Below are 20,454 nucleotides of genomic sequence, written 5' to 3'. Positions count from 1 at the left end.
ACCACGGATAAGCTATGCTGTGCTACCAGACAATATATTACGGTGTATAAATGACTGCGGGGGATTCATGGCTATGAGTGAATTGGATCGATCCAATTCCCCCAATACCAGAAAAATGCATTGGTTCGCCCAATCCGTCGACGGACATGGACAGAGTACGCTCGGTTCTTATGACGTCTACAATCAATCAAAACCTCTTACACCTGGGCAGTTCTGTTGGTATTCTATTTTGGCATTTGATAGGGTAATTCTTCATCGAAGCGAGGGTATATCGTTAACAGAATGTCGGTAAACACATCCCTTCTAAACTCAAAGTGGACCATCTTTCCAAGGCTATTATGTATGGTGCGGATCTATATCTGAAATTTCACCGCCTGATCAATCAGACGGTGTGACGCACTTATGAACTTGCTGCCAGGACCCATAAACCAACATTTGGGGTAGCTCGAAATAAGCCTCTTTTGCAGTAGGGCTGTCGGTTGTGGCAGCTCAACCTGGTGTGTTGTACATGCAGCAAGAGTCAGGTGATGGTACCTTAGCCGGGTGTACTACTCAAGATGTCCTGTGGCACATGTCCCTCTCCAGTCGAGGGGGACGTGTCGCGGTTCCCCGGGGAAGTCGTGTTATAAAGAGGGGACCGGGGTGAAGGGTACGACCAGGTATATCGACCGAAGTCAGCCGGATAGACCCGGCACAGCTGATCACGTCTCACTATCTTTCCGCAAAGTGTATCGATCCCACCTCAGATAGAGTCAAGCTTGTGTGCGTAGTCGCTGTAGATCTGGTCCTCCACATTCTCGCGGATGAATGCGTTCACGCTGGCTGTGTTCGCACCTTCGCTCATGGCAACATCGCCATCGGCGCTTGCTTCACCCTGGCAAATGGAGAGGGCACGTTCCCGGACGAGCTCCCAAGTATCGAAGTCAAATCGGCCCTCGCTCTCGTTGAACAGCAGGTGATTCTTCGACGAGATTGCCAGAGCGTGAAGGGACACAGCAGTCTTGGCGACGCTCGGGGAGGGATCCCGCAAAATTTCACCAGACTTGGTCACACCGAGAAGGACAGCAGAGAAGGTCATGGCCAGAGGAATGGAGGCGGAAATCATGGCGAGCAGGGATGCATGCAGGAGAGCTGGGAGGATGGTAAGGTACTACATAGGTTAGTTCTGACAGCTCCGCGTAGTGCAAATTAACACGAAGGTAGTTGTACTCACCGAATCACCACGTTGAACCTTCTCTCCCCCAACAATGTTCAAAGTGAGGACCACACCGCGGCGAGCAAAGCCCTTCTCCCGTCCTAGTACGATCTGTCCGAGCACAGACCGCAATATAGATTCGACATATTTTTCTCCCACGCCAGCGGTGGTTGTACCAGGCTTAACAAAGACCTCCACGGTTGCTTCTTCGGGTTTCAATTCGGCGCGACGCGCTGGGAGCTCGATAGGGCCGTTGACTGCGCCCAGGATGTTGTAGCCCGTGGCTGGGCATTTGTATGTTGCTGAACCATCGGCACGGTTTAGTGTTGAAAGAGAGACTGTCGGGCCAACCATATTGAATCACGGCAATAGAAACAGAGCGAGGATTGAAAGCGAAGCTGTTGTTTGAAGAGCAAAAAGTGTCTCCCGCTGCGATTTTTTATCGATGTGCGGGCCGCCTCTTGATTGGTCGCTTAGCTGGCTTGTACTGGGTACCTTGTTTGTCTACGTTCGATCCCATCCCTCTATGGTATCATCTACCTAAATTGATTTGTTTGACGTTTTATGGAAAGAATCTTCTAATCGAGGTCTTATTTTTATTCAACATTGCGCAATTATCTAATTTGTCCGAAATTGCTCCATCAGCCACACAGTACAGTTCAAACAGAAGCCGACCATACCTGACTTCGACTCCCGAAATGCCAGTGATTCCTATAGGCTGCCCCCCGCAGAGTGGACGTGTCAGCAGTACCAAGATGCCCAGCTCTTGTAAAAATGGTGTCCAGTAAGCAGAAGGATTGGCAACGCGGCTGTGCCAAAACAATAAATGCAGATGCAGTCATGGGTTGTCACGGAACCTGAAGCATACGACCATTCAGTCAGCTTGTCTTTGTCTGTTCGTGAACCTAAAACAACAGCCAAACCAAAGTCCACGGTCGAAAGTACCCGGGACTGCGATATGATGAGCCGTCAGCTTTCATGTTGGCTTGTTCAGAACTCCAGGAATACCACGCGACGACTGCCGAGAAGTACGTGGATTGTGGCTTCAAGCCCGGACTGCGATGCCATCCAATCTCAATACAGGGATGTTTTGGCCTTAAATCATGACTGGAATAAGTCCTAAAAATGCTGTAACTTATCGCCGGTAATCAAAGCAGCCAAGAATTCCTCTCTTGGTCGCCCCAATGACATCGTGGCTTCACGATGTGATTAAAGCTGCCCCCTCACTGCTTGCTTGGTCAATCCCCTCTCCCGGAGGAAGCAAGCGAGCATGTGCCAATGTTTGAATTAGGCTATGTTTTCCATACATATTCCCTTTCTACTGGATTCCATTCTTCATTTTGTTACTACTCTCCCAGTCCAGACGGTCTCCTTTCCCACCGGGTTCACAGTTATCATTCACAGAATCAGTAGCGTAGCTTATTTCAAGCCTACCACCACGCCTTACTATTACTTTCTATTGAATGGGCGTAGAGACAATTCTTGATGTCGACGAGTCGACAGAACCTCCTATATGTGGTTATAAGGATCCAAGCTCCCAGCCCAATGTGACAAACCACATAGATTCTCAGCCCTGCGCAACTGAGGAAAAGTCTATCTCGTATACGAACGAACACCCCGCGCCCTTGCACCAACCAAACAAAGAAACGATTGATGAAAACGCTCATCTCATTAAGCCCCCTGAGATTGTATCTCTCCTACAGACAGATCTTAGGTTCGTGCAAATCCAAAATATATAACCACCCTTGCCACGTTTTTGACAGAATATGTAGCGATGGATTGTCAGGCACAGAAGCGGCGACCCGCCTCCAGCGCGATGGTCCGAATACCGTGCGTGAAATGGAGGGTTTCTCCGTCTGGGGGATACTGCTAAGGCAGGTGTCCAACAGCTTGACACTAGTATGTTCGCTAACCCTTAAGCATATGTATACCTACTCACTGATATGTAGGTCCTTCTGATAACAATGGCCCTCTCTTTTGGAATCGATGATTACATCGAGGGCGGCGTCATCACTGCAGTGATTGTTTTGAACATCGTGGTAGGGTGAGTCTAACATCCCGCTGCCAAACGATATTTCCTGCTAGACCTAACCTTCCCTCTAGCTTCGTGCAAGACTACCGCGCTGAGAAGACAATTCTGTCACTGCATCATCTTTCTGCTCCAATATGCAAAGTCATTCGAGATGGCCGAATCACCTCCGTCAAGGCGGAATCGCTGGTCGTCGGCGACATAGTCCAACTAGCAGTTGGAGATATTGTTCCTGCTGATCTGCGCTTGTTCGATGGCATGAATGCCTCGATGGATGAGGCTCTTCTCACGGGCGAATCCCTGCCGATCCTCAAGACGCCGCATGTCACGTTCACATTACCCGATATCCCTATTGGCGATCGAACCAATATGGCATACTCAGGCTGCAGCACCACCCAGGGTCGCGCAATGGGAATTGTCATCGCGAGCGGCATGAAAACGGAAGTCGGCAAAATCGCACAGCTCCTTCAGGCCCAGCCTACTATTGGAGACTCTAGTCGTTTTGTTCGAGTGACGAAGCGAGTGAAGAAATTCTTCATGAATATTTTAGGTCTCGTCGGTACGCCCTTGCAAGTCAAGTTGAGCAAGTTTGCCCTCCTGCTGTTTGCACTAGCGATTCTGTTGGCGGTCATTGTGTTCTCAGTCAATAAATGGGATGTTCAAGGCGAGGTTCTCATCTACGGCATCTGTGTTGCAGTAGCCATTATCCCGGAATCACTCATTGCGGTCCTCACCATCACAATAGCAGTGGGGACCAAGGCCATGGCCAGAGGAAATGTCATTGTGCGCAAGCTTCAGTGTCTCGAGGCTGTGGGTGGTGTCACGAATATCTGCTCTGACAAGACTGGGACATTAACCCAGGGAAAAATGATTGCTCGCTCAGCCTGGATCCCTAGTGCTGGGACGTTGACCGTTAGCCATACGACAGATCCATTTGACCCTACCAGTGGACTGGTCCAGCTAGACGAGATAGATTGGAGCTCGAACAAATCCATTGAAGAAAGCTCTGCATTGAATATATTTTTGCGAGCGATCTCTCTCTGCAACCTTTCCACTATCTATCATGAGAACCAAACATGGAGTGCAGTTGGCGAGCCAACGGAAATAGCTCTTCATGTCCTAGCCCTGCGATTCGGATTTGGGAAGTCTTCTGTGATGCAGACACGGCAACTTCAGCTGCATACTGAGTACCCGTTCGACTCTGCCATCAAGAAGATGACCGTCGTCTACAACAATAAGAAAGGCGGTACCAAAGAGTCATACACGAAGGGAGCCCCAGAGACAATCATCCCCCAGCTCGACGTCCTCGAGTCGGAAAGGCAGACGATCCGAGATACAGCCGATCGAATGGCTGGCGAAGGACTTCGAGTCCTTTGCATTGCGCACAAGACGACCCCAGCAAATGATGAGTCGCAAGTCTCTCCGCGGAGCGCTGCTGAGTCAAGACTCAGATTCGGCGGTCTTGTTGGCCTTTACGATCCGCCTCGAGTTGAAACAGCAGCTGCAGTGCGCAGATGCCAGATGGCAGGAATAACGGTGCACATGCTCACTGGCGACCACATCAAGACGGCAACAGCGATTGCGTCAGAAGTCGGCATCCTCGATCGTGTTACAAGAATGGTCAAATCTGGACGCCTTGTTATGGCGGCGGATGAATTCGATAAATTGAACGATGAGGAGATTGATGCTATTGAAGAGCTCCCTCTTGTCATCGCGCGATGCAGTCCTGCTACCAAGGTTCGGATGGTGGATGCTATGCATCGTCGCCAGGCATTTTGCGTTATGACGGGAGATGGCGTCAATGATTCTCCTGCTCTTAAGCGCGCTGATGTCGGCATTGCCATGGGTAAAAATGGCAGTGATGTTGCTAAGGAGGCTGCGGATATGGTCTTGACAGATGATAATTTCTCATCTATTGTGAAGGCTGTTGAGGAGGGAAGACGCCTTTTCGACAATATTCAGAAGGTAAGGCTTGCACAAATTCAATCTGAAATACGTATGCTGATCTCGCATTTAGTTTCTTATGCACCTTCTCATTTCCAACATCGCACAAGTCATTTTGCTTTTGATTGCTCTTGCATTCAAGGATGAGGGAGGTGATTCTGTGTTCCCCTTATCTCCATTGGAGATTTTGTGGGCAAATCTGGTGACATCTTCATTCTTGGCCGTGGGTCTAGGTCTCGAAGAAGCCCAAGCAGACATTATGTTCAGACCTCCGCATGATCTTCGTATTGGCGTTTTTACCCGTGAGCTCATTGTCGATAAAATGATATACGGCACATTTATGGGCACCTTGTGTCTTGTCTCATTCGTCTGTGTAATTTATGCAGCAGGATCTGGAATGTCGTCTCTCGGCGATGGATGCAACGAGGGATATAATCCAACCTGTGACGCAGTCTTCCGTGCTCGCGCCACTACATATGCCACTCTTACTTTTCTCCTACTGGTTACTGCTTGGGAAGTGAAGCATTTCTCTCGCTCACTTTTCAATATGGACCCAATTCGGTATCCCAAAACGCTATCGGTATTTCCCACCGTATGGAATAACCGATTCCTGTTCTGGGCTGTCATGGCTGGTTTTGTCATTGCCTTCCCGGTGATATATCTCCCGGTCATCAACAAGCTGGTCTTCAAACACCAAGCTATTGGCTGGGAGTGGGGTGTTGTCTTTGGATGTACGATTGTTTATCTGGTCCTTGTTGAGAGCTGGAAGGCAGCCAAGCGGGCATTTGGCATTGGAAGTGGGAAGAATGCGACCATCACCCTTGAAGATGCTAAGATCCGGGCGGGTCTGGCTACTCTAACTCCACTCTCCCTCAGCGAGAATGCGAGCGTGGAGCTGAAATAAACGCCATTCAATGTTTGGCTCATTCAACTAGGCATTCATCAATTGTTGACCAGAGTATTCAACATGCTCTATGGCTTTTTCTTTTACAGTCTGACTCATTCAACAAGTCATTTTTGAATAGCTGAATAGGGTATTCAACATGCTTTGCACCCTCTTTTTCTTTTTTTATAGCTTTAGACTAGTGTGTCAAAGCAATTCAAGCGGCGAGTTGACGTGTGATGCCAACCGCGTCTAGATTATAGTATATTAACGTTATGATAAGGGTACATGCTCCAATTACTACCGACTCCTCTCACTGTCGAGTTCGGATATTTCCTGCCTATGAACCGCAGGCAGTTCTGCATACATATACGTCTCTGATCCCAACTCGGAGCGACCATCTCGGGACCCTGCTGGGAGCTCTGGCATCGGCTGAGGCTTCTGCGCTACAACCTCAGCTTCAGACGTTTTGGCCATTTGCTTCTTGTGTCTCGCAATGAAAAACCATGCCAGGCCTATGATAAGGGCCAGGCCTGCCACGCCACCGACAACCCCACCAGCGATGGCACCTTTGATTGCTGGGTCGGATGTGTTGACCCCTTGTGATGCGGGGGTAGAAGAGGTCTCGCTGCCGGTTGCAGTACTGTTTGTAGACTTGCTCTCTTCAAAAAGGGCTTTTAGGGCCGAATCCGCCCATGTCGAGGGGGATGGGGAGGCCTGGATATCTTTGGACGTGGAAGAGGATAAGGAGAATGATGAAAGAGCGGGCTGTTGAACTGTTAGTATGAGGGACTCAGATTTGGATCGATCAGAATACTGACATCAAACGAGGATCGCGATGCCTCCGATTGAGCGTCGTATATAAAGGCCGGTGCGTCATAACAGCCTGCTTGACCGTCCTCTGCCCACGCAAGTCTTCCCCCAATACCAAAAATCTGACGTCCGTATGTCACGCATGTGAGCGTCATGCGAGCCTTGTCGAGAGGGGCAGCAGTATACCATTTGAATGAGGGGATTGATAAGTAGTTTCTAACAGTGTTAGACAGCTGCATAGTGATGACGAAAGAAAAGATACAACATACACATCCAAGATCGTATCTTTGGATTTCAGATCTGCGCCTCCGAGGATATAAATCTGGTACGAAGAGGATGATTCATCGTGTTGCACAGAGGCGCAAAATTGTGTTCGGGACGTTATAGTCCCGGTCGTGGACTGGTTATACCACTTCGCCCCAGCAATGTCATAGACTTGGACGTAGTTCCATGAGTTCTGGCCCATATATCAGTATCTCCATGTTCTTTCATTGATTGATTTCCCATACTAACCGAGCTCATAGTAGCGTTGATCCCATCCGCAATCGACGGAACGTCACCACCGATGTACACCAAAATGCCCTTATCGCCAACTGGCACGTATGAAAGCGAACCCTCCTCAACCGCGTTGTAAGGTCCGTCGAGAGATGTGTAATCCCCAGTCGTTGTATTCAATTGAATCAGCCCCTTGGCGTATTCCTTCGTTGCATCTGTGATTGATGCAGTTGTGCCACTAGCCCGATAGCCACCGATCCAATAGCCGGCGTGGATAGCAGGCGCATTTGTATAGACTTGTGAGAGACCGGGTATTAGAACGAAATCTCGCAAGGCTGTTGACTTCCAACTCACCACCGTATTCTAGTCGCGAAGGCTGAATGGTGCCATCTTGTTTGTTCCATGATTTCTTTTTCGTCGCATAGGTCCAGATTGTGTTTTCTGAGGTGATGTTCTCTAAAAACCTTCCTCCGTACTGGTACAAAGTCGTGTTCGCCGCGTTAGACCAGAGCGCCATGTCTTTGATCTTGGGAACTCCGGTGTTGATCTTGGTCATCTTATAATTCTTACCCTCGGATGTTTCGAAGGAAGACGTGAGATCGAGCGTTACGAGATAATTGTCTATTCGCGGCGATTCGTAAGTATCATAGCTTGAGTTGGAGAGCTTGCTTACTTCACTCACTCGTGGCGTCACCATCATCAGGGACAAGCCCCCCATCCAGACCAACCATGTACAAAACATTGTTGGCGATGTCCGCTATGCGATCGATCGATAAGCATTTGTTTTTGAAATCAAAATTTCCTACATACCTCCAAATCTGTAGCTGCGACAAAATCCCCCCGATAAATCAGACAAGATAGTTCTCTTAGCATGATCTATGACCCGGGAATTTGCGACACAGGGGCCCAATACCCAAAGTAGCATAAAACACCAACCCACCATCGTGGCTGATTCGTCTTCGCAAACAGCGAAGTAATCAGGGAGTGGGAATTTTCAGGGTTTAAATGGCACGGGCTGGGGAGCCCCGTTAATAACTGGCCCGATTTTAATCTTATTATAAAGGACAACGCGATACCAAAATTAGCCTCAGTAAGCGCTCCGGTCCAAAGGGTCCGTTTGCTAAACACTGCATGGCGTTGGTTAGCGTGGACATTATGCTAGCTCGATTGGCCAGAGGTTCCGATCTGCATGGAGGCCCTCACGTAGGCTTTGCGTCAAGGCTCGAAGAGGGAATTTAAGAAATAAATCATTTCACACAGCCCATGAATTTATTTTTCATGTTATAAGTGGCTGATGCTTAGATATCCAACTTGCGCAATAGTCCATTTTGGACCCCCAACACATCGAGATCACATCGAGGTGAAATTTTCAGAGGAGAATGCTTCACGGCATTTGTTGGCGAGTACTCGCAAGGTTTGGAATGATCTGTGGTAAATTATACGAAACTCATGGGGTCTGCGGGAGGGTTCATATTATTGTTTTGATCGAATGAATACAACAAATGGCTCTTCGAGTATAGCGCTTCATTTTTCCAGTCAAATTTCACGATTTATTGGTACAAAAAGACTGCGCCCAAAACACTGTTCAATCTGAACAGATAGTGAAGGAGAAGTGGTGCAAAAATTCCGGTCCTCATTCACTCAAAACCCAACAGAAGCCTCGACTCCTCCGAGAGTATAATGAGTCTCAAACCTAGCCTTTCCAACGCAATCGCCATATTCATAAGCCTTCTGCAAGCCACCAGCATGACCCCTAGAAACAGGCTTCCCAAAGGTAACACTCGTCTTTGGTAAATCACCACACTGATGACTATCCATCCCATTCCACGGATAATATTCAACAAAGCCCATCTGTGAGCCTTGAATACCACCCGATCCACCAGGAAGGGTATACGAGCCAATGCGAGTCTCGCTCCCACTGACAGAGTCAATCAAAGTGCCCACCCAAGTTGTTCCAATGGTGTTATTGATATGCAGCAAGTAAGTGTGTGCGTATGAGCCCTCGATATCAACAGCACAGCTCACACCGGCGCCGCCATCGGCGCCATCACTGCAGTTCTCGTCCGTGGATTTTGTGCCAGCAATGAAGCTGGAAAACGCGGCGTGAATGACGGGCTTGGAGTTTTTATCGGCGCGTGGCTGCAGCCCTGTGTAGCCTACGTCGGACTGGCCGGCGAAGTTGAATTGCTGTGCGAAGTAGAAGCCGGCCTCATGGGTTGCGTTGCGGATGTTCATTGGGAAGGTGATTTCGCTCACGCCGGATTTCGTGACGTTGGAAAGACTCCACGAAATTCCTACCAGAGCGGTGGCTGGTTGGAGGAGGGGGAGAGCAAAAAGGAGGGTATGGGAGAGCTTCATTTTGGGTGTTTTGCTGAAGAGATGATTAAGAAGTAAGGTTTGTTGCGTTGCTTTATACAGCTTCTTGCGCTTGCGTCTACTTTGAGACCTGTGATGGTTTGTCAAGGCGAAACACCGAGGCGTTTCAGTATAGATAGTGATCTGCGAACTTAATTCTCAAACCGATAGGACCCTGGTTTCATGCATATTTCCCTGCATTCGATACATGACCCTTCAGATTAGTGTGGAGTATCGGATTTTGAATGTCATCCGACATCAATCATCCTCTAGATGCGCATACCGTGATGTTGTCATAGGCAGCTTAAGGAATGCTACCGCATATGTGGCTCTTGAGACCTGGAAACGTTCTCAGCCTTCTTCTCCTACTTGAGGATATATGCATGAATCTAGGCAAGATCTCTCTCGTTTCTATCAGTCGAATTATCCAGAGAATTGGCAGCACTCACAATGAACTATTGCTGGAGCAAAAGATCGAGAAGTCAGAACTAGAGCAGATCCAGTCCGAAAGTTGGGAAATACTACTATCCATAAGGAGTTTCTTAGTTTAAGTCAATCCGCTATAGTGTGGGGTACAGAGAGAAGTGGCTTGATATCTAGCGCACTTGTCCAGATGAAAGGTGATGGATGGCATTCTTGTCCTACACTGGAACTGGTGTCAGATCATCCTAGCAAGGCGGCTAAAGCCTTAAGTAAAGGATTCACAAGGCTCTGTCTAAGACAACTAGAAGAGTCCAACTCCATATATGGATATCCTAGGGCCTGAAAAATCAAATTTCTATCGTGATTCTGCAACGCAAAGACTTGAAATTACCCTGGTCGGTAGATCAACGTGTCAGTCCGCGGGGTTGCTGCTATATACGAGCGATCGTCGAAAGGCGGGCTATGATACTTTCCCGTCAGAAAGCGCATCTAAGCAGACGGAAAACAATAAATTCCAAAATCTCACTGTTTCAATTCGCAGCAAGCGAGCACTCTAGCGCGCCGTCATTTGGCAGGAGACCCATCCGTGGTCTCCGCAATCAATCGCCGATCCTGCGTTTCATAGTTTGTGTAGGCGACTCTGGTGTCATATAGATTAAAAAAATCGCGTTTGAGACGTATAGTCAGAAAATGCTCGCTTGGACTATGAACATAAGGCAGGGGTTTGGATCTGGGTCTGGATGAAAGGTAGGGTAGATGTGCACTCGGTGAGACGATTGAGCAAATTGAGTGCGAAGCGAGGCCAACTGCGACCAATACGATCTTCATATCTTGCAGAATGATGCTTGATTTACTCCTTGAAGGGACAAAAAAACCGTATATGTATAAGTTAAACACACAAGAGCCTGTGGCAGTAGCAGACTTTTATTATGCGCAGAAAGAAAAGCCTAAACCTTCCGTCGAAAACACCAACATCAACCACCAAAACAGGCAAGCCTCTATCCAAATTCCGTTCATCAGACCGTGTCTTTCATAACCATTATTAATTTGTAATTTTCTTCTACCAGTCGCAGTTATCAGCCAGGAAGTTTGCCAATTTCTCGAGGTATGTCTTGTCTTCGTCATCGAAACCGTTGGGCTCGGTGCAGTCAATGTCAATAATAGCGACGGTCTATCAAGACGTTAGTTGTGCTTGGGATTGTGGATGGAATGTACTGACCTCTCCGTTCACTAGAATCGGCACAACGATCTCACTGCGGCTCTCCGCGTCGCATGCAATGTGTCCTGGGAATTCCTCGACGTCGGGCACAACAACAGTCTCCTGCTTAGCAGCAGCGGTACCGCAAACGCCCTTGCCGAAGCGAATCTCCTGGCAAGCGGGCTTGCCGTGGAATGGTCCTAGGAGGAGAAGTTGGTTTTCCGAAGTGGTGTATGTGGTGGAAATAGTGACGTTGCGGGTGCCGGCTGCACCAGACAATGGGGGCGAGGAGATAGGCGAAGCGAGAGTGGGAAATTTATCGTCACGGATGTAGAAACCGGCCCAGTTTACGGATGAAGAGGGGGCGGGGAGGGAGGCGTAGGCGTGCCAGAGGAGAGATGCGACATTGGAGAGGTTGCTAATCCTTGTTAGCGAGATGGTTTCCAGGGCTGGAAGACAATTTGTCGTGACTCACCTAACCCAATTGCGCTGGCCGTCGAGGAGACCTTGTGTTTGCAATAGAAGCATTTCATATACGTCGGCTTTTGACGAGCCTGGCGCAAAGTAGGAAGAGTCGGCGTGAGGCTGGGTTGGGTCAGCTAGGGATTGTGGGAATTGCAATCAAGAAACATACCATGATGACAGATGATCACAAATTCGCACAAAGAATCAAGTTGTCAATTGACAGATGCGCAATGTGTTAAAAGGTGAAGGGACACGATGAAAGAGCAGAATCGGAGAAGCGGGCCGTCAAGAAAACATTCCGACCGCCTAATAGCGACTTGTTCTGGCCAAATTCTCCTCTTCTTCCTCGAAGATGGTTTTTCCAAATTTCGGGATTCAATCCAGTTGCCGAGTCCTGTTTCGCTGATCTTGCCGACTCAAGAAGCCACTATGTCATTTAAACATCTTCAATATCCGGAGATATGTTTCCTCTCCCTCTAAACACGGTACCACACTCCTTAGCATGGAACCATGTGGGAGTCCAAACTCTCATATCCGATTCATTCTCGTCAACGCGGGGAATCCAGTGACGTCCAAACCCCAAACTTTCAACCGGATTCGGTGCTTGGTCGTTGACTCCAACTCAGAAACCCAAAATTCAGGAGATATGAGAGGTCCCATTTGACGTCGGAGTTCAAGAAAGCTTAAACCCTTCGTGTTCCAGATCACTGTCTCCAATCTGAACTTTAGGCTCACGGGGAAATTTCGGCCGCAATTTTGTGCTAACCACTACTCGGGGCACATGGTGCTTCTCGACTAGACCACTGATGATCCGGTTGATCTCCACTCGGAGCATTGAGCTTACGCGCGATATCGATCTTCGCTGGATCTGGAAATTCTGCACTCCGCGCCCTGGTTGAGACTCTATTGCCCCGGTTCCTTTAACCCAACTGTCGACATGCAATTGGGTGACGGGGTCTAATACGTGAACCTCGTCGGGCGTGATGCGAACCACCGAGCCTGTCGTTGTGAGAGGCCATAATGTATCGGGGGAAATCGTACTTACCATATTGTCGATGCATTAAATCAATCTCATGCTCAAAACTCCCTGGTCCCCAGGCGGAGAAATATATCTCATACAAACCAGTTGCAGCGGCCAGACGAGGCCCAGGGAATTTATTCAATGGGTGGAAATAGAGTCGATAGATAACCATAACCACATTATAGGCCAGGGCACTTCCTAATAAGAAACAGCCGAACATGATTGCTGGAATCGATGAACAAAAAGTTGCAAAAAAGGAGTAGAAACCAGTCTACTTTCTGGTAGTCCAATCTAGCCCGGGACTTTTCTCTGAATATAACTAGACAGACACTAAGGATACTCAAGCTAAGACTGTCTCCCCACACCTTGTCCCAGCCCCAAACCAACAACCCAATTGGCCAAGCCCATACCGCATATTGCACTGCATAAACTATTTCGCACGAACTCCATTAGTTCTCCCAAAGTCACAGATTGCATTCATTACACTGTCCTCAAGTTACGGAACAGAGCGACCCGGTATTGAAATTGTGTTTCGTAGTGTGCCAGCGAAAAAACGCATGAATTATGGACAAGACAACTCCAGTCTCATTGGGTAGCTCACACATCGTCCACCAATCCAGATAAACTGTACACCGATAAGTGAGATCTTGTATCGATTTAGTGTGGTAGGGGTTCGTGCCCATGGCTGATTTGATGTGGTGGGGGCACCGATGGTAGATCCAGACCGCTAGTTAGCCTTGCGTGGCCCTGCCACTGTCCTACCGCTGGATGATCTGTCACTTTCTGCTTCATATTGGGTTCTGAATTGTCGGATGACATCATGGCGCATTGGTCCTGTGTTCTGTGCTCCGCTGTGGCCGTTTCTTTTAACCGGCCGCATTTTGATGTTATCAGGGTCGCGTTCTATTTGACGAAGGGATGTATGGCTTGGTACATCTATTGGAGAGTGGTTGAACAAGTGACGATTGTAACTAACTAGGATAAGGTTGTGTCTTGTACAATGTGTATTGGCCCCAGTAGTTTATGGGTTACACCATATGCAGGATGAAGTGGAACGTATTCCAATAAAAGTAGATCATTGTCTGCAATGCCATCTCTTTATGTAGATTTGGTGCCAAAGACGCCATCCTGATGTCGATATAGTTATTTGAGTAAGTGTTCTACAGCTGCAGATGTGGACAGATCCCTTTCGGGCTGACAAGATCATCCTCGATGAATGGTAGGTTTGACCGTAACACAGACTTTCAGTGTTACTTTTACTTGGATGATTGAATTGCAGCATATAATCTATTGTCTGTGAGGGCGCCGGCTCGCCAGATGACCAACTACATAGTCCATAAATCCGGCGATGTGTTGAACACCAACAACAGTGTGCTGTTTCATCAGACAAGTCATGCGATTGATGAGGGCTTATTGGGGTATTTGGAGGCTGGCTATGATGATCGTGATACAATAGTTTTGAATCTTTAAGGTTAGATATGATAGTTGGTAAGACCTTTTGGTTCGTGGATCTATCTACTTTGGTGCATTACAAGGGTCAGGTGTAAACATGAACTAGGATTATAGTTAATATTGAGCATCACTCACTTCTCATTTACATCTCTTTGTTTTATCTCCCTAGGTACCAGCGATAATAGGTGATCCCATTGGGACATGGGTATTGAAATTGATATTTTCTTACCGTTCGTTGTAAAGCCAAGATACTCACAAAGTACTTACTAACATCATCATCTTCATTTCAGTTGCTTCATATCTCAAGATCTGTATTGACATTCTGGAGGTCGAACTTCCTGCGCATTTGCCATTCGGCTATACCCTTCCTGTATATTGACCCAGCAAAGGGTTTCCAGAATGCATCTGAATGATCCATGCGATTGAGTTATTGGGCAGACGATTCACTCAGTATACGGCACAGTCTGCCAGAATCGACAGCGTGAGTTGTCAGTCGGATCGTGGATAATCTTGAAATTGTTCTGTTGAATGTCCATGAGCCGTGCATGCGGACCATGTTGGGGGAATTCAGGTGCCAAATCAGACTCAGGCTCACCCTGCTGAGCAAAGCTGGTGAACCAATCCTGCATCGCCAACGCCACGGTGACATTAGATACAGGAATTCCAAAGAGAATGCTTGTGAGGGTCGATCCTTGCTCGTAGAAAGTGTATGGAACATCCTGACCATGGAGGCCAGGTGGGATGCTGAACATATACGCGTAGGTCTTGTCGTGATATGCTCGGCGTAGATAGTCATCGTTGCAGACCAGTGCCCACTCCTGAACGAAAAGAGCAACCCGCTGAACTGGCTCTGTATACCCGTACGAGCCATCATAGATCGGCGGATAGACAAAATTTGCGATATATTCGGCAATTTCCACCGGGATACTTGGAGATGCAGCGAGCACGAAATCTTCGAAGGCACTGCTATTACGGCTGTCCGGCGAGGTAAAGAGTAGCCCTTCATGCGAATTATAACCAATCATAATTTTGACGTCATGATCGAACTTGTTTTCCAACAGAAGTCTCCACGGAAAGGTAGGAACGAAGCTATGATCCACAACAGGGCCGTAGGTGAACTGTCCCCAAAAAGAGTAATACACCTGGTATGCATTGGCCGCGATCAACTTATCAGCTGATAGTTTCCGGGCATCTTGGATGGTGGTAACTCCAAGAAGAGACAGAAATTGGTTCAATGTGTCATCTTGCTGCTTTTCGGTGATGACAGGAACCCAGCCTGCACTCTGTAGGATGGCTCGCTGGAACGGCGCAGGACCTTTGGCACCGCCGTAGGCTGTGATCTGGTGTATTATTGAACTGCCTCCAGCCGACTCGCCTATCACCGTTACTTGGGCTCTGTCGCCGCCGAACAAATGGATGTTATCAGACACCCATTTCAAAGCAAAACGTTGATCGTAAAGCCCTGCATTGGCGATACCATCAGATTTGACATCACCAGCAAGCCAGCCAAATGCTCCTAACTTAAGTAAAGTTAGATTCGTTTGAGGGGCCTCATATTCCATGGGTATCTTGATACTCACCCGGTAGTTCAACTCCACGAAAATAATTCCATCTCCCTCATCCATGCTTCGTTTGATCAGACCAGAGGCATCTAGTTGGGCCTTTTCACCCGATATCTGACCTCCGCCATGGATCGACACCATCACTGGCGCCAGTTTTTTGAATTTCGGGGTCTTGTTCTTTGTGCGATCAAAGATCTTCTTTGGGACGAGAACATCAAGAAATAGGCAGTCTTCAGTAGTGCGTCCATCCTGCGGGGGTGGAGTATACGGATACGAGGAGACGTTGGAAGAGACTGTGACAGTCGTGTTGTGAGTGTAGCTGTCGAGCCACGACACTGTGAGCTCGGCCCACAAAGGCAATCCGCCGGGGCACACCTTGCCTACAGAACCATTCTGAACCTGATCTCGATTGCTTTCAGGGGCCACAGGTTTCTGCCATCGTAGATCGCCAACCGGAGGAGCTGCATACCGAATATTGCTGAAGTTATATAAGCCGTAGGTGCTCTATAGATACGGTTAGATCCGGAAGGGAACGGCGAGTAAGCATGTAATGAGATTGCTTGGTGCAGTTCATAGCCCAAATCAACCACAGGCAGATCAATCTTGGGCACGCTGGAAGCGTAACAAGCCGAAACCAGCACTGCGATTGACAAGATAGCATAGCTTTCATCTCAATTCTGAGAAAAATTAGGAAAGTTATAAGATCGTTAGTAGCCCACCTCGCCATGCTAGAGCTTTTATAGTTTTGACAATCTCACCAGGCTTAATCTCAGGCACTTGGGGACCGTTATTGAACCTATGCGACTTCGCTAACTCGTAATCAACCATATATACCCCTGCATACGTACTTGGGATAAACACGATCGCCTGACAGATCCCATCGGGGAGACATCTATTTCAATATTGGGTCGAGCTAGTGAAAGCGACGTTTGTTCTTATGCATGTAGAGCTAATGTGTGTGGTTGCGTTAAAAAGGTAGAGATCCGAAATCATCCGGGCTTATTCTATTGGAGGGCGTGGTGGTAATGGATCCAAAGTCGAGGTACTTTCTCGTAATAATATTGAGCACCACGCTGAGGTGGAAATCGATAAATCGCTAGGAGAAGTTGTTGTTGCAGTCACTTGCGATTTACATTTGGATTATGCAACTAATATAAGCCACATGATGGTTAGAATGACAAACATGGGAAGCAGAATCATTAAACAGGCCAGACTAGGCTATTTACTCAAATTTCAATCATTGCATAAGGGGCTCACTTGAGACGAGTTCATGGCTCTGTTCCCCGGATTCTGCCTGTTTGTAGACTCAAAGATGGTCAGAACACTCCTCTCTTGTAGTCTTTTATCTCAAGGTATAATTGGCCACGCCCCTGAACACTCTGGTCCACTCACTGATCACTATCTGAGAGATTTGATTTGCTCACAAGGTACAATCAGAGTGGCGGATTGAAAGAACTAAGTAAGCTACATCAATAGAATGCGACATGTTTTTCAAACATTGTCTGGAGGTCCGTACAGTCAGAACATTTTTCTAATACACACTCCTAACACACACTTCCAATACACACTTCCAATACACACTTCCAATACACACTTCCAATACACACTTCCAATACACACTTCCAATACACACTTCCAATACACACTCTAATACACACTTCTTATGCATCATACGATCGCCTCTACTGGGATTTACAAGATCTCATCACCTCAGCCTCTTTCTCATGGAACCGATCATGAGCCCCGCGGTGTCCATGGTGTCCACTGTGTCCACTGTGTTTGTGTCCATGTCCTCTACCAATTCCGCTAGGAGTTCCGCTCGCGACTGCACCGAATTTTTCACTCGGAATATCGAAAGCACCGCTGGGAATGACGCTCCACGCGTCACTTGGGAATACACTTGTGCCGACGACAACACTTGGAGCACTGGGGATTTCAGTGGGAGTAGCAAAGGGGATCTCGCTCTCAGATCCATTCGTGACAGCAATCGCGACCGCACTCGGAGTGGAAATGGCAGTGGCAACGGGGACGGTGCTCACGGTCTCGCTCGCAACCTCAATCATGGCACTGCTATCGACAGCGCTAACACTGCCAGCTGTAGCTTGGGCTGTGGCTTCGATGGTCACGCTTACAACTTCAGCGGTTGTCTGAACAGACGCTGCTTTGGTGACGGCGTTAGCAGTCTCGCTGACAGCAACCGCGGCGGTGGTGCTGGTGGCAGCGCTGGCAACAGTGGTTTCGGAGGACTCAGTGGTTCCATCGAGGCTCATACAAGCAATGCTTATCTTCTTTCCAGTGACCGAGGAAGTGGAGTCATCGATAGGCTGGGACAGGTCCCAGGTCATGCTGACATACGGCCAGCAAATGCGGCCATCCGACATCGTGACCATATCACCAGCGATGTAGACGTCGTCGCTGCTAAAAGACGCGCCAATTTTCGAGCCGGTCGAGTCGACTTCCTGGAAGTAAGTTCCTGCGAAGGTACCACCGCATCCCATGGCGATGAAATCGCAGGTCGGGTTTGAAATCTCTTCCCAAGTAATCAAGGCGTTGCTGCTTCCGAAAGTGGCAGCATGGGCATTTGAGCAGTCGTTTGATCCGGAAGTTACCCAGGTGATCTGGCTATCTCCATCTTCGGCACCAACCACGGACGTAGCCTCGGCTCCAACCTTCGTGTACTTGTCTGAGAACAGTGAGATAGCAACGTTGCGGCCGTTGGTACGGTTCTGCACGTTTGTATAGCCGGTTCCCATCCACTCGTTCTCAGTCACGTCCATCGCACCCCGGGAAACCCATGCGAAGATGTACTTGGTTGTCTCAGCAAACCGAGCCAGTGAACTGTAGCTACCAGACATACCACCCATAGGTTCACCAGATGCGCCGTTGGTGGTGTTTTCGTTCGAGATCTTGACGCCATCATTGTTCATTCCCTGGGTTTTGGTGTTCAACCAGATAGCCCCCTGATCTTCCGCACAAATACCAGCGAAGGGAGCGTCGTCGGCTGCCTCAAATGCAATACCGGTGTTGTGGCTGCATCCCCACGAACTAGAAGCACCGCTGATTGTTTCGAGGGTTCCGTTGGTTGATACGTACTCGACGCTGTCGCCGAAGTGACCCGATGCATCGCCGGAGTAGTCAGTCACAACGAAGTATGCGCCGTATAGCTCTGCACTCTCAGAGTAGACCAGATCACCATTCATGTCGGGGGCGGCAGACAGACCGTCAGATTCGTGGACACCAGGTCCACCCAGCCAGGTCTTCCATGTCTGCTTGCCTGACGTATAGCGGTACAGCACAGGAACGGGGGTGTCGCCTGGTGGAGCATTGGTGGTACCGGAAGGCATGGCCTCGTTGGTCAGAAGGGCGAATCCATCATTGTGAGCAACCAGACCTCCAGCTACATTGTGTATTATTTAATAATCTTTGACTAACTTATGAGAGAAAGGTCAACGCACCTTCCTTTCCACCAGAGACAGTCACAGTGGTACCGGTAGCAGCAAAGGTCGTAGGATCCAACTGCTGCACATGAACATCGGTCGCACTAGAGTCCAGGTAGGCAATGTATGCCGACTTTCCATCCGGCGACACTGCAAAAGGAGTACGGCGATGGTGAGGATACCCAGTCCAGTAGGCGGCCTTTACGGGGTTGAAAGAATAGTCGAGTGCCAGCACATCGACATAAGTCTTGAGGTTCGACTCAGAAACGGCGGCGCTAACGCCCAGCGCTGTAGAAAGCAAAGAAAGAACGAATGTCCCACGCATGTTGGGATGGTCGGTTGCTGTCCGATTCGCGACGCCTCAAACAATGGGATCAACGCCCTTAAATACCACGATAAAACTATGGTCATACTTCTGTGAAATTTCGGCGAAATTCATACTGTGTTAATATTCGCGTTGAATTTATGCTATGGGCAGTTTGAAGTGGATGACTTAGCGCCTACCCCTGTCTGGTTTATAGTAGATCCTGACGAAATGGGGTCTTCATCCGTGAGACAGCGTTTCAGCTTTGTTCTTCGGATCCTTCCGTGGCTCCACATCTCAAATTTGTTTAAACTCGTTATCAGTCGGGTGATCCCACGAGGGTCAAAACGAACTACATAGACTACTCAATCAAACCCGTGAAGGTCAACAAAATCCACCAATTAAGCCGACGCTCTAGTAGGCTTTTTACAAGGCTCTCTGAACCTAGAAGTGATAAATCCCAGTCCCATCCAGCCAGATATTTAAGCATAACAGATTAGAGCATGGATAAGGATAAAGATAAGGACAATGTAAGGAAACGAAAATTGAAGCCTTTTGCATCAGCAGAGCTTGATATATATATGGGAAATCAGTTCGCCGTGGTCTGATGGGTGATATCCATAGACAGCCGAGCATTACTCGGCTGACGAAAGGCAAGTCTAAACGCATACAGTGTCCATGGACCCCTGGAGCATAGCGGTTTCTCTCGTCTTTCTCGGATCCCTTCCCAATTATAGTGTTAATCACTTTTTGATCGTGGATGAATATCATATACCGTCTAACTCCGCCCTCGTATGGTTAATGCGATATTTTCTACCAACACCCGTGGACCACCTCTCCATAACCAGCATCAGATCGATCATATATTCAACCTAGTT

The 20,454-nt window shown here is 48.3% G+C and overlaps 8 protein-coding genes across 8 annotated transcripts; 1 reads left to right on the top strand and 7 right to left on the bottom strand.

Moving 5' to 3' along the window:
- Positions 1-742: 742 nt before the first annotated feature.
- N7529_006867 (putative exosome complex subunit Rrp46) lies at positions 743-1,549 on the bottom strand (the record flags this gene model as incomplete). Its single annotated transcript, XM_057242394.1, has 2 exons — positions 743-1,150; positions 1,214-1,549. The coding sequence occupies 2 exons, from the start codon at positions 1,547-1,549 to the stop codon at positions 743-745; spliced, it is 744 nt and encodes a 247-aa protein (XP_057097753.1).
- A 1,109-nt stretch (positions 1,550-2,658) lies between these two features.
- N7529_006866 (putative potassium/sodium P-type ATPase) lies at positions 2,659-6,072 on the top strand (the record flags this gene model as incomplete). The annotated part of the gene is made up of 5 exons (XM_057242393.1): positions 2,659-2,909; positions 2,968-3,094; positions 3,145-3,239; positions 3,299-5,189; positions 5,242-6,072. The coding sequence occupies 5 exons, from the start codon at positions 2,659-2,661 to the stop codon at positions 6,070-6,072; spliced, it is 3,195 nt and encodes a 1,064-aa protein (XP_057097752.1).
- Positions 6,073-6,351: 279 nt separating this feature from the next.
- On the bottom strand, positions 6,352-8,090 carry N7529_006865 (Kelch-type beta propeller; the record flags this gene model as incomplete). Its single annotated transcript, XM_057242392.1, has 6 exons — positions 6,352-6,819; positions 6,873-7,080; positions 7,134-7,321; positions 7,378-7,655; positions 7,714-7,980; positions 8,042-8,090. 6 exons carry the CDS (start codon positions 8,088-8,090, stop codon positions 6,352-6,354), a joined length of 1,458 nt encoding a protein of 485 aa, XP_057097751.1.
- A 910-nt stretch (positions 8,091-9,000) lies between these two features.
- Positions 9,001-9,717, bottom strand: N7529_006864 (uncharacterized protein; the record flags this gene model as incomplete). Its single annotated transcript, XM_057242391.1, has 1 exon — positions 9,001-9,717. One exon carries the CDS (start codon positions 9,715-9,717, stop codon positions 9,001-9,003), a length of 717 nt encoding a protein of 238 aa, XP_057097750.1.
- Positions 9,718-11,197: 1,480 nt separating this feature from the next.
- On the bottom strand, positions 11,198-11,972 carry N7529_006863 (GAF domain-containing protein; the record flags this gene model as incomplete). Its single annotated transcript, XM_057242390.1, has 4 exons — positions 11,198-11,308; positions 11,357-11,753; positions 11,811-11,920; positions 11,970-11,972. 4 exons carry the CDS (start codon positions 11,970-11,972, stop codon positions 11,198-11,200), a joined length of 621 nt encoding a protein of 206 aa, XP_057097749.1.
- Positions 11,973-12,473: 501 nt separating this feature from the next.
- Positions 12,474-13,041, bottom strand: N7529_006862 (uncharacterized protein; the record flags this gene model as incomplete). The annotated part of the gene is made up of 2 exons (XM_057242389.1): positions 12,474-12,799; positions 12,846-13,041. The coding sequence occupies 2 exons, from the start codon at positions 13,039-13,041 to the stop codon at positions 12,474-12,476; spliced, it is 522 nt and encodes a 173-aa protein (XP_057097748.1).
- A 1,675-nt stretch (positions 13,042-14,716) lies between these two features.
- On the bottom strand, positions 14,717-16,562 carry N7529_006861 (uncharacterized protein; the record flags this gene model as incomplete). Its single annotated transcript, XM_057242388.1, has 2 exons — positions 14,717-16,337; positions 16,555-16,562. The coding sequence occupies 2 exons, from the start codon at positions 16,560-16,562 to the stop codon at positions 14,717-14,719; spliced, it is 1,629 nt and encodes a 542-aa protein (XP_057097747.1).
- A 955-nt stretch (positions 16,563-17,517) lies between these two features.
- On the bottom strand, positions 17,518-19,597 carry N7529_006860 (uncharacterized protein; the record flags this gene model as incomplete). The annotated part of the gene is made up of 2 exons (XM_057242387.1): positions 17,518-19,232; positions 19,291-19,597. 2 exons carry the CDS (start codon positions 19,595-19,597, stop codon positions 17,518-17,520), a joined length of 2,022 nt encoding a protein of 673 aa, XP_057097746.1.
- Positions 19,598-20,454: the final 857 nt, after the last annotated feature.

The sequence above is a fragment of the Penicillium soppii genome (assembly GCF_028829465.1).
Source record: "Penicillium soppii strain IBT 18220 chromosome Unknown utg000005l, whole genome shotgun sequence".
NCBI classification, from domain to species: domain Eukaryota; kingdom Fungi; phylum Ascomycota; class Eurotiomycetes; order Eurotiales; family Aspergillaceae; genus Penicillium; species Penicillium soppii.
The sequence above is the reverse complement of the archived record's forward strand: the minus strand, read 5'-3'. Positions and strand labels throughout refer to the sequence as shown.